Source organism: Scyliorhinus torazame, chromosome 4 (assembly GCF_047496885.1).
Source record: "Scyliorhinus torazame isolate Kashiwa2021f chromosome 4, sScyTor2.1, whole genome shotgun sequence".
Lineage (NCBI taxonomy): Eukaryota > Metazoa > Chordata > Chondrichthyes > Carcharhiniformes > Scyliorhinidae > Scyliorhinus > Scyliorhinus torazame.
Window position 1 is genome coordinate 297,939,039 of NC_092710.1, and position 12,950 is coordinate 297,951,988.

General features: G+C 48.5%; 1 protein-coding gene across 1 annotated transcript in view; it reads left to right on the forward strand.

The window, feature by feature from the left end:
- The window catches only part of LOC140411021 (uncharacterized), a 399,297-nt gene that overhangs the window by 17,220 nt on the left and 369,127 nt on the right, over window positions 1–12,950 (forward strand). The window contains exons 3-4 of the mRNA XM_072499979.1: window positions 3,608–3,718; window positions 11,339–11,452. Coding sequence (XP_072356080.1) covers window positions 3,608–3,718; window positions 11,339–11,452 — 225 coding nt within the window. The remainder of the gene's footprint in view (window positions 1–3,607; window positions 3,719–11,338; window positions 11,453–12,950) is intronic.

Here is a 12,950-nt window from a genome sequence, read left to right on the forward strand (position 1 = left end):
GATAGGTAGCAAAGTGGCATGGGGGTTACAGTCCAGTCAGCCATGATTCAATTGAATGGCAGAGCAGGCTCAAAGGGCCAAAAGGCCTATTCCTGCTCCTAATTCGCATGTTGGCACTTAAGAAAGCAGCTCACTACCTTTTCAAAGGCAATTAGGCCTGGGTAGTACATATTGGACCAGCCAGCAAAGCTCAGATCCCATGAATGAATAACAAAAAGAAATGTACAGTTGAAATGATATTTTGCATTATAAAAACGAACAAAAACATAACATTTGTAAGAGATGACTTGGATTAATTTTCGACACCTGCTGAGAATGAGCACTGTACAATTCACCATTTCTTTGCAAATGTGTATTAGCCTTTGAAATGCAAGTAGATCTTTGTGCGTAATGTTTTCTGCTTCAGAACACAAAAGAAGAAAATGATTCACTGAGACAGGTGGCACAACATGTTGGTGGTTCAACAGACGGCGCCAGTGGGTGGCGGGCATGGGTTTGTGCCAATAGTTCCTCACGCAGCAGCTCCTCAACCTCCACTGAGCTGTTAGGGGAAGGGAGGGGGTTGAAACAGAAGGCAGGCACTTTTCCACAGGGCATGATAAAGCCGAGAACGTTATTAATAATTCAAAAAGTAAAACATATCTACCAGGAGCTGGGTAAAATGGGTCTGCCAGTGACCAGGGAGCAATTTCCCCACCTTTCTGTTCAGGGAGGGGGATAGTGTGTGCCTGCACTAACCTAAAAGGAAGAAACAAACAAAAAGTTTGCTTAATACTAATTGCAACCTAAGTGCAGATAATTCTTTAAATGAATTAGATCTTTAAAACACCAAAGGGTTTCCTTTCAGTGCTTCTCAGAACAGAAAATCCCAGTGCTAGGTTGTAGAGCCAACTCCATGGATACATTTAATATATTAATGTGAATATGTAACATTTTTGTGCAACACTTTTTTCAGACATTTGAAATAATCAGGTTATGCAAACCTTCGGGCCTGATAAACTTCATCCCTGTAGTTACGGAAGTGGCCCTTGAAATAATGGGTTGTTGATGGTCATGAGTGCTCGGACCCTAGCGATTCACAATATATATTTTAATGATTTAGATGAGGGAACTAAATTAAATATCTCCAAATTTGCAGATGACACAAAGTTGGGTGGGAGGGTGAGCTGTGATGAGGATGCAGAAATGCTTCAGCGGGATTTGGACAGGCTGAGTGAGTGGGCAAATGCATGGCAGATGCAGAATAATGTGGATAAATGTGAGGTTACCCACTTTGGTAGAAAAAAACAGGAAGGCTGATTATTATCTAAATGGCTGTAGTTTAAGAGAGGGAAATGTGCAACAAGAGCTTGGTGTCCTTGTACACCAGTCGCTGAAAGTAAACATGCAGGTGCAGCAGGCACTAAAGAAGGCAAATGGTATGCTGCCTTCATAGTGAGAGAATTCGAGAATAGGAGCAGGGATGTCTTCCTGTGGTGGCCTTGGTGAGGCCACACCTGGAATATTGTGTGCAGTTTTGGTCTCCTTGTCTGAGGAAGGATGTTCTTGCTGTAGCGAAGGTTTACCAAATTGATTCAAAGAATAAAGAACAAAGAAAAGTACAGCATAGGCCCTCCACGCGTCCTAACTAAAAAAAAACCTTCTGCCCTGACTAAAAAACAAAGAAAAGTAATAAAGAAAAGAAAAGGTTCCTGGGATGATGGGACTGACGAATGAGGAGAGTTTGAGACAGTTAGGATTATATTTTCTAGAGTTTAGAAGAATGAGAGGGGATCTCATAGAAATACACAAAATTCTAACAGGACTAGCCAGGGTAGATGCAGAAAGGATGTTTCCGATGGTGGGGGAGTCCAGAACCAGGGGTCATAGTCTGGGTTATGGGGTAGGTCATTTAGGACTGAGATGAATATGAATTTCTTGACATAGAGAGTGATGAGTCTGTGGAATTTTCTACCACAGAAAGCAGTGGGCGCGATCGAATGGCCTTGTCGCGCCAGACTTGATGACGAGACAAGGACGTTAAATCTAATGAGAGGCCTCTGGTGAGATTTGCAACCCTCGGATCGCCTCACGAGATCTAACATGGTATGGTAGCGCAGTGGTTAGCACTGCTGCCTCACAGCTCCAGGGACCCAGGTTCAATTCGGGCCTTGGGTGGAGTTTGCACGTTCCCCCCGTGTCTGCGTGGGCTTCCTCCGGGTGCTCCGGTTTCCTCCCACAGTCCAAAGTTGTCCAGGTTAGGTGGTTTGGCCATGATAAATTGCCCTAAGTGACCAAAAAAAGGTTAGGAGGTGTTGCTATCTTTGGTTGGCTCTTAATTCGTTGCCCGTTGTGTCTTTACTGAATTTGCTCTGTTTCTATAACCTTTGCTCTAGAGTCGCCAGGTATCTTTATGATACCGCCACGAGTTTCAAGTTCAAGTACTGATCAATAACTCAATACACCAATTAGTAAGGTTCAAATCAAAACACATTTATTATACACAGTAAATCACTACTCATGCATATAACTCTATTTTCTAGGCTATCTCTAGCGCTAAAAGGCCTATACTTAGCTTCGGAACTGGCCCACCAGGTCAGGGGAACAAATGGCCTTTTGTTCGATTCTGAGCCTGCAGGATTCAAAAGCTGGTATGGACTGGTGGCTCGGAGCGCCTATCTCGTCGCGTGCGTTGGCTGGAGACTTACTTGGTTGTTGCGGCAGCTTGGGCAGTTCACTGTCAAGGGTTGTTTCGCACTGCTGAGTGACCCTGCCAAGAAGACCGATTTGAACTTGGGGGCTCTACTTTATAGTCCCCAGGGGCTTCGCACCGTTTGGGGTGGACCCCGTATCTGGTTCCAAGTGATTGGACTACGTTCCGATCACTTGGATCGATTTCTCCAATACTGGAGTTGTTCCCTGATCGCTAGGCGGTCCCTGAGTGTCCGTTGGCCTTCCTTTGTCTTGGCTCCTGCTGGCGCCGAGGAGTCTGGCTTGGCCTTATTCACCTTAAATGTTTCAATTGTTCCCGGGGATCGCTCATTAGTATGCAGATGGCTGTGCGTTTCAGTGCTGTCTGGGCTTTTGCAAGTTCTAATGCACAGGAGACTTTGCACTTGCTAGATTTTCCTGGCTTGGCTGAATTTCCCTGTAGTCTTTGCGGATCTCCATTTTAAGTCGGGAAGTAGCCAACCCAGGTGGCTACAGAGGGGTTATTGGGCTATGGGGATAGGGTGGAAATGAGGGCTTAATTGGGTCAGTGCAGACTCGATGGGCTGAATGGCCTCCTTCTGCATTGTCTGTTCTATGTTCTATGATCTGACTCACCTATAAAGATTAGGGGCTGGTTTAGCACAGTGGGCTAAATCGCTGGCTTGTAATGCAGGGTTCAATTCCCGTACCAGCCTCCCCGAACAGGCGCCGGAATGTGGCGACTAGGGGCTTTTCACAGTAACTTCATTGAAGCCTACTTGTGACAATAAGTGATTATGCACTTATTATTATTATTATTAAATATGTGTGTTGTGATACAACTGGAAAATGTTCTCTTTGTCCTTTAGGAGTCTTGAAACAACCTCTCTGATCGCCGATTGGTTTAAACTATAATTATTTTTGTATCCTTTTGTAGGTGGCTGCAGCCAAACCACTTTTAATTCAAGCGGATGTTATGCAGAGTGAGTTGGAGAGCTGTCTAACACAGGAGTACACGACTGATAGTTTACCTCTTCTCCTCCACCAGGTAACACGATATTTTCAGTAAATAAATGTTGGAGAGAGCTCTCCCCCAATCCTCTCCCTTTCTCTGCTGAAGGCACCGACTGTGTCTGTGGGCACCAGTAATCCTCCAGTATTTTGCTCAACTAACCATTCTCTGCATGTGATCCAAGGCAGTACTTTCAGTGCCTCGGGGAGCCCTAGTCCCGCACTCTCCACATGTTCACTCACATACACTATCCACTGGATTACAGTCACAAATGAAAACTATTTCTTTCTGTCTCAGGGTGAAGACGTGAACGATTGCATCTAAAATGCTGCCTGATCTGGGACAAGCTATCTTGACTAATACCACTCGACAGCACACAGTCTATTTGTCTATTGGAGGAAACAAAAAGCATGGTTAAAGCTTAATTGCTTATTTTTCACCACTCCCTGTTGCAATGATGGGAACATAATCCCCCACCCCTGAGAAGCAGGCTGGGAGACAGGGGTGGTGTATCATGGGAGGGAAAGGCTTGGGGTGGAGAGTTGGCCACCTTCCTGGGCAGCACGGTAGCACAGTGGTTAGCACAGATGCTTCACAGTTGCTTCACAGCTCCAGGGTCCCAAGTTCGATTTCCGACTTGGGTCTCAGTCTGTGCGGAGTCTGCATGTTCTCCCCATGTGTGCATGGGTTTCCTCTGGGTACTCCGGTTTCCTCCCGATGTGCAGGTTAGGTAGATTGGCTGTGCGAAATTGCTCTTAGATTAGGTGGGATTACTGGTTTACGGGGATAGGGTGGAGGTGTGGGATTAAGTTGGGTGATCTTTCCAAGAACCAGTGCATTCGATGGGCCGAATGGCCTCCTTCTGCACTGTAAATTCTATGATTCCTGCAGTGCCCTCATAATTGTGTTGGGATGGGAAGTGTCAAGGGTGACTTTCTTACCCAGAGGCTGATCGAAGCCCTTAGGTGGCCGCTTAAAGGGTACTTAAGAGCCCCATCCTATCACAGCTGGTATTCAATAGATGGGGACCTGATGTGGCTCCTGCTCAGGCACCCTGTGTCCAATGGAGGGATCCACCAACAATAAAGTCTGCCTTCACCCCTGTCCTTTACACAAATCCCCCCCACCCCCCACCAGGGTCTGCCTGACTCCATCGGCAAACCCATTTGTTTTACCTGTATTCTGGGCCATCAGCAACCATCCTCCTCCGAAGGCCTACTGCAGAACCAGCAGTGACCACTGCTCCCAGTCACCCTGCTGGCACAGGAGTGCTGACAGCCTCTGATTGGAGGTGGGAAATTTCACTTGCAGAACCCGGAAACCCTGACAGCTATCAGACTGCCTGATTGGGATTAAATCCTGACAGGGCTCCTGGAAATAGCTGCAGTGGGGTTGCCACCAATTTTCCTGCCATGACTATTAAATTGCCCTCTATGGGGGGCATTTTGCACCCTGGTTCACTGTCAGTTAGGCTGGCCACATGGGCGCAAAATATCACAAAAGTCAGGAAACGAGATTCTCACCGGTGAGATCTCATTGAGAACGAAAGAACCATAGAGTCCCTGCACTGCAGAAGGAGGACATTCGGCCCATCGAGTCTGCACCAACCTTCTGAAACAGCTCTCCACCTAGGCCCACTTCCCTACATTACCCCCATATACCCCTCCTCCACCCCCACCCCCAACCTGCACATCTTTGGACACTAGGGACAATTTAGCATGGCCAATCCACCTAACCTGCATATTTTTCCTGCCCCTCGCTGGGGATATATCAGCGGAAAACTCCCCATTTTAATAAAAGTTACTAAATTTAAATATGATTAAAGGGTTTCCCAGCAATATGTTGCCCCCTCACTAAATATTTATACCTCACATCTGTGAGGTGCACAACAGCTTTTTAAGAAGGTGAAGCAGTCGAGGGAATCCCGCCAGGATCGCCGAGGTAAGTATAGCCCCTGGGGGGAGAGGGACTTGTCTGAGCACTGTCCTCTGACACTGCCTCCTGGCACAGATTGGAACTGCCAACCTGGCCCTGTCAACGTGGACATGCCAAACCATACCAATCAGGCAGTGCCAACCTGTGCCAGAGCAGTGCCAGGGGTGGGGCCTCTGAGGAACCCAATTAAGGAGGGGTCAGTCCATTACGAGCGTGGGGGGGGGGGGCGGGGGGGGGGGGAACACCGAGGCTTTTGATGTGAGGGACTTGGCATTTGGCGGGGAGCGGGCATTGGGTGGGATTGTGGTCTTTTGGGGGAGGGAAACTTGCATTGAGGCTGGGGAATGGACATCGAGGGTGGCGAACCTGGCACTGGGTGGAGGGGGACATCCTTGCATTCAGGTGGCGACACAACAGCCGTGGTTGAGGGTGTGGGGGAGAGCCTCCCGTAACTGTGCGGTTGGGGGTGGGGGGGGGGGGGGGGGGGGTAGAGCCCTCAATACCTCATGGTGGGGGGGGCTAGGGGGAGTTAGTTTAACGGCAATTCTGATTGGGGCTCCCTTTAAAGATGGTACCCCAATCTCTGGAAACCGGCCTTGTCGACTCGATCAAACTAGCCCTGTCAAATTGACGGCATAAACCACGCCCCCAGATTTTTTTTATCAGAGTGGCTCAAGATTGATCTGAAAACTCGGCAGTGCATCTGGAGCGATACATCTGGTTTTCAGTCAGTGGCCCTCTGATAAATTAAGGTAAAATTCCACCCTATGTTTCAAACCATGCGTGGGATTCTCCGTTGGCTAACGCCAAAATTGCAAAACGCGATTGGCGGAGAACAAATTCCGACGCTAAAACCACAGCGGGCACCGATTTGGCGGCAAATTACAATTCTCAGTCACCTTGACAGCGGCGTCAATGCTTTCCGGAACGCACGTACAGTAAACACCGTTTGGATATCATTAGCGGGCCTGATCCAGTATTCTCCGGGGCTTCCGCGATTCTCCTCTTCCCAATGGGCCGAGTTCCCGAGGGCGCGGTTCACTTGTGCTTTTAAAAATCGTGTAACTGGCATCATGGCTGCTGAGGGAGAGAGAGGGGGTATAAAAGGTGTCCAACATCGCCATAGATTGCTGACAGTTGTGCCGCTGGCCGGGGTCTTCTTCCAGGGCCGGAGGGAGAAGGGGGTGTGGCCAGGAGGTGGACTGTGTTGGGGTGGATGGGCATGGAACACCATTGCCGCAGCCTGCAAGGCAGCAATGCAGCTGCGCACACTGCCAACAGCCCACTGTCAACTTAGGGCCACGGGTCGTACTGGTGTCCCCCCAGGCCACCCTGGCCCCAGCCAACCCATCAGCTGTATGGACACGCTGCAGCACAACCAGTGCCATCTTTTTGGCTGGGATAAGTATGTGCGGGAATTGTAATGTGTATGTGCGGCTGCAGCTGGTCAGCCTCATGAGTGTCAATCATGGAGCTGGTGAATCCGGCACCGTTTCTCAGTGGAATCAATTGTGTTGCACATGGCACCGGTGCTAGTCCCTCTACAGTTGCTGAATTGATCCAGGTTTGGCGCCACTTTTGCTGTCGTAAAAGTCCATGAATTCTGTGTCGGCGTCAACACAGTCTCAGAAATGGAGAATCTCGCCCCTTATGTTTTAATAAAAAAATGTTCAACAAAATGCTATTTTGGGAACCATAATGCTGGACATGAATTGCTGAACTGTTCATTCTTGTTAAGTCAACTATCTGCTATCTACAACAGATTTTAATGCATGTACTTCCAATTGCAGCAGGTGCCTTTCTGCGACAATGTCACCAATTCCGGCCTGTTATAGAAAGATAGAAAATAGAAGCAGGAGAAGGCCACTCGGCCCTTCAGGCCTGATCATCAAGTTCAACACCCTGATCCTGCCCCCCCCCCCCCCCCCCATATCCCTTGATCCCTTTAACCCCAAGACTTATATCTAATTCTTTCTTGAAGTTACACAATGTTTTGGCCTTAACTACTTACTGTGGTAGCAAATTCCACAGATTCACCACTCTCTGGGTGAAGAACATTTTCCTCACCTCAGTCCTAAACGGTTTATCCCTTATCCTCAAACTATGACCCCTAGTTCTGGACTTTCCCACCATCAGGAACATTCTTTCTCAGTCTACCCTGTCTAATCCTGTTTGGGTGTTGTAAGTTTCTATGAGATCCCCCCCCTCACTCTTCTAAACTCCAATGACTATAATCCTAACCGTTGTAGTTTCTCCTCATATGACAGTCCCGCCATCCCAGGAATCAGCCTGGTAAACCTTCGATGCACTCCCTCCATAGTATATGTCCCCTGTCCTTTGCCTCATTAGGTTTGTCTGTTCCTTAGTTGCTAGTGCTCCCTGCTCTAGAACTCGTATGAAAACCAATCTTCCTCTGCAGACCTCTCTGCCTATAAGGCCCGCTTTAAAAACTCCTTGACTCAGTATGTGGCCATTCCTCCTTTTGTTGCCTTGGCACCCATTAGGGGCTGGTTTAGCACAGTGGGCTAAATAGCTGGCTTGCAATGCAGAACAATGCCAGCAGCGTGGGTTCAATTCCCGTACCGGCCTCCCCGAACAGGCGCCGGAATGTGGCGACTAGGGGCTTTTCACACTAACTTCATTGAAGCCTACTTGTGACAATAAGCAATTATTATTTTGTTGGGTTACACGGTCAACGAAGCATTGTGAGATATTTATCTACATTAACCACCGTATAACGTTGTTGTGTAGCAGTGGTCTGTCTAAGGGAAAGGAAAGGCTTTCCAAGGGTCCCAGATTCATGATTAACATCTCCTTTGGAACAAGTGCGGAATGGCTTTTCTTTATCCATTCATGGGATCTGGGTGTCACTGTAAGGTCAACATTGCCCATCCTTATTTCCCTGGAATACAGCTAAGTAGCCTGCTAGGTTATTATTTCAGAGGGTAGGTATGAACAATCCACTTTGCTGCGGGTCTGGAATCGTACGTACACCGCAATGGGTAAGGAAAGCTGGGTTCCTTCCCTGAAGGGGGCACGATGGCACAGTGGTTCGCACGGCTGCCTCACAGCATGAGGGGCCCGGTTTCGATTCCGGCCTTGGGTGACTGTGTGGAGTTTGCACCTTCTTCCTGTGTCTGCGTGGGTTTCCTCTGGGTGCTCCGGTTTCCTCCCACAGTCCAAAGATGTGCAGGTCATGTGGATGGGCTACGCTAAATTGCCCCTTAGTGTCCAAAGATGTGCAGGTTAAGTGGGGTTATGGTGATAGGGCGGGGTGTGGGCCTAGGTCGGGTCGGTACAGACGCGATGGGTCGAATGGCCTCCTGCTCTGTCGGGAGTCTATGATTCTAAGCAGATCTGCAAACTGGATGGGTTTTTACAACAATCCGGTAGTTTCCTACAGTAGTAGCTTTAATTTAATTAATTGAATTTGAATGTCCTAGTTGTCCTGGTGGGATTTGAACTTGTGTCCCCTGGATCATTAGCCCAATCCTTTTGATTACTCATTCAATAATGTGACCCCAAACTACCATACCTGGAACATTAACACCTTGTGAAAACTTGCTGCATTTTTCCTTTGGAGAGGTGGCAAGTTGGCAAAATAGAATAAGGGAGATAAATATTACCTTTCCAATGTGGTCAGATCTTCTTACCTGTTCTGGCAGTGAAATCTTGATCCATCTGGTGAAGTACGATTGGGTGACTCTTGCCTCTTAATTCTATCAAGTGTGTATCAGGTTAACATCGGTTAACTAACACTAGGTGAAAAACATGATAAAAATAGCCCGTTTCGTACAAATTAAATCTAGACAAGAATGAGAATTTTGTGGTGTCTCGGCCGGGGGTGGGGGCAGGGGTGGGGGGGCTGCCATTCTGTAGGGTAGGGACTCACTTTAGATACCTGGGGGTACAGGTTGCCCGACATTGGGGGGGGGGGGCTCCGTAGGTACAACATTTCTAGTTTGGTGGGGAGAGTGACAGCTGATCTGGCAAGGTGGGATGGTCTCCCTCTGTCACTGGCGGGTCGGGTACAGGCGGTTAAAACGAACGTGTTGCCGCGATTTCTGTTTATTTTTCTATGCCTGCCACTTTTCCTGCCAAAGGCATTTTATAGAGAGATTGAAGGAATGATTACCTTGTTCATATGGGGAGGGAAGGTGGCCAGAGTTAGAAAGGTGCTGCTACAGAGGGGAAGGCAGGCAGGGGGTTTGGGTCTTCCGAACCTGATGTATTACTACTGGGTGGCGAATGTGGAGAAGGTGCGGAGCTGTGTCAGAGGGGTTGACTCCCAGTGGGTCAGAATGGAGGAGAGTTTGTGTAGAAGGTCGGTTTGCAGGATTGAAGGAGCTGGGTGCGAGCAGGGGGAAATGTTTAGATACACGCAGGTTCGAGATTTTGCCAGGAAAGAGATACAGAGCTTCCCGGTGGAGCCGGCCTCCACATAACTGGAGGAGTTGCTGCTGACAAGGGGACTGGAGAAGGGGGTAATATCGGTGGTTTACGGGATTTTTTGGAAGAGGAGAAGGCACCCTTCAAAGGGATCAAAGCAAAGTGGGAGGAAGAGTTGAGAGAGGATATGGAGGAGGGGTTCTAGTGTGAGGTGCTCCGGAGAGTGAACGCCTCCACCTCGTGTGTGAGGTTGGGGCTGATACAGCTGAAGGTGGTATATGGAGCACACAAGAAGGGCAAGGATGAGCCCAATCTTGAAGAGGATGGAAGATGTGTGAGAACATTGTGGTTGGGGGGGGGAATTTCATATGTTTTGGTCCTGTCCAAAGCTGGAGGATTACTGGAAGGAGGTGTTTAGGGTAATCTCTAAAGTGGTGCTCGTTAAACTGGACCCAGGCCCTCGGGAGGCCATATTCGGGGTGTCGGACCAGCCGGTGTTGGAAACGGGTGCTGAGGCAGATGTTGTAGCCTTTGCCTCGTTGATCGCCCGAAGACGGATCCTGTTGCGATGGAGAGCAACCTCTCCACCCTGTTCGCTGGCGTGGCGGGGGGACATGTTGGAATTCTTGACTCTTGAGAAGGTTAAGTTTAAACTGAGGGGAAGGATGGAGGGATTCTGCAATTAATGAGCGTTAGTCATTATGCGCTTTCAAGAATTGGATTACATCGAACATTAGTGGGGGGGGTGGTGGGGGGGAGGTTGGGAGGGTTGGGGGAGGGGGACTGTATGCGTTAATATTGACTACGAGTGATTCCTGATTCCTTTTTGTTATTTGTTTATATTAACATGCAGGTTAATGTTTGGGGGTTGGTGGGTGGATGGGATTGTTGTTATTGATATGGGGATTGACATTATATTCGTTACTGCTTATTGTTTATTGTTGATGGGTGTAAATTTGGGAGAAAATGTTAAAAAGGAGGAGAATAAAAATATTTTGGAAAAAATAGTCAGTTTCATCCCATTGCAAATAGAAACATAGAAAATAGGAGCAGGAGTAGGCCAATCGGCTCTTCAAACCTGCTCCACCGTTAAACATGATCATGGCTGATCCTCTATCTCAACGCCATACTCCTGCTCCCTCTCCCCATGACCCTTGATGCCTTTAGAGTTGAGAAATCCATATATTTCCTTCTGAAAAATATTGAGTGATTTGGCCTTCGCAGCCTTCTGTGGTAGAGAATTCTACAGGCTCACCATCCTCTGAGTCTAAAATGTCTATGTATTTAAATTATTTGCTGCTGTTTCACTTGAATAATTTTTATAATTTACAGTTTTTCACAGATCGGGTCCACCAGTTAGTGCAATGCAAATACCTGCACATGCTCAGATGGAAAAGATTTTGCCAGCATACAAACATCATTGAGCAAATGTATCCACTGTATAAGGTAGGCAGCAATTTGTAACCTTTGAACTTGTTGAATGACTGTGCAAGGCAGTCACTACAATATAGGCTTTTGTTGCTTTAACACACATGGCATATTCCAAGTGACAGGAGTTGCTTGGGAAAGAACGTCAAATATTAGGGGCGGGACAGCATGGTGGTGTAGTGGTTAGCACTGCTGCCTCACGGTGCCGAGGACCGGGTTCAATCTCGGCCCTGGGTCACTGTGCGAGTGGAGTTTGCACATTCTCCCCGTGTCTTCATGGGTCTCACCCCCGCAATCTAAAAAAGTGTGCAGGGTAGATGGATTGGCCACGCTAAATTGCCCCTTAATTGAAAAAAAGAATTGGGGGCGATTCTCCGGCTGCGTTGCGCCTGGCGCACATCCCGCTATGCTTGGGAGATTAGTGGGTAAGTCCCTAAACGCGGTCGCTGACCAATGTGAGTACTCCCTGTCTGCTGCAAGTGACATAATCTGGTTCACGCCTTCACTGGGTGTGAATCAAATTAGCATCTTTAAATTGGCATTTAAATATGCTGGGACCGTTTCACGCCACAGTCTCCCAGCTCCCGATATTCTCCCCCAAGCCGACGCAGCGAGGAGCCGACAGGAATTACTATTGGTCTTCACCAGCGGAGACCAGACGTGATGACCACACTGGGGGTCGCAGAAACCACTGGAGCTTCTGCGTGGTTAGGAACATGGCATCCATTGGCATTGCCAGATTGGAATTTCTAAGAATGCCAGGTTGGCACTGTCCGGTTGACACTGGCAGGTTGACACTGCCAGTAGGCAGAGCCTGAAACAGGACAGGGCCTGAAGGGCGAGGGGCGAGGAAATGAAGAGACGGGACAATAATGGGTGGGGCATGAAGGAGGGGCAAGAAGGGAGGAGGAGCAACTGCCAACCCCATAGTGGGGTGTCACTCACCTGGGGCAGGGGGCGGGGTGGGAGGGGTTGCTGGTGCTGTGATTGTAGGTAGGGCCTGATGCCAGCGATAAGGTGTGGGGTGGTTTGAAGATAGACCATTGGAGGGGTCCCTGATGCCAGCGATCCTTGGGGCGGGGGCTAGGGGAGAGGGGGCTGATGCCAGTGAGAATAGTGGGGGGAGGGGGGGGGACAGAAGCCCTGATGCCAGGAATAGTGGGGGGAGGGGTGGGATGCCTTGACTGTCACCAAGAGATCGGGGAACCCTTTAAAAAGGGTGCCCCAATCTCTGTGAAGCCGGGTTTGCAAGTGTGTTTAGGCCCCACCCCTCTTGGTGTTGGTGCTAAACCTGCCCCCTCCAAAGAAATTGTGGGTGGATTGCAATCTGGATCGTGTCCAATCACCAAGCAGAAATCGCAACTTATTTCCCGCCGGATACTTCTCTTAGAAATGTTTTGGGGGAATTCTGCTCACTGACTTTTGAAATGAATGATTTATTGGGGAAGATTTTGAATCTATTCCATTGCCAGTAACAAAATGCTCTTTCTTTCTAAACGATGCAAATGCTGTTATT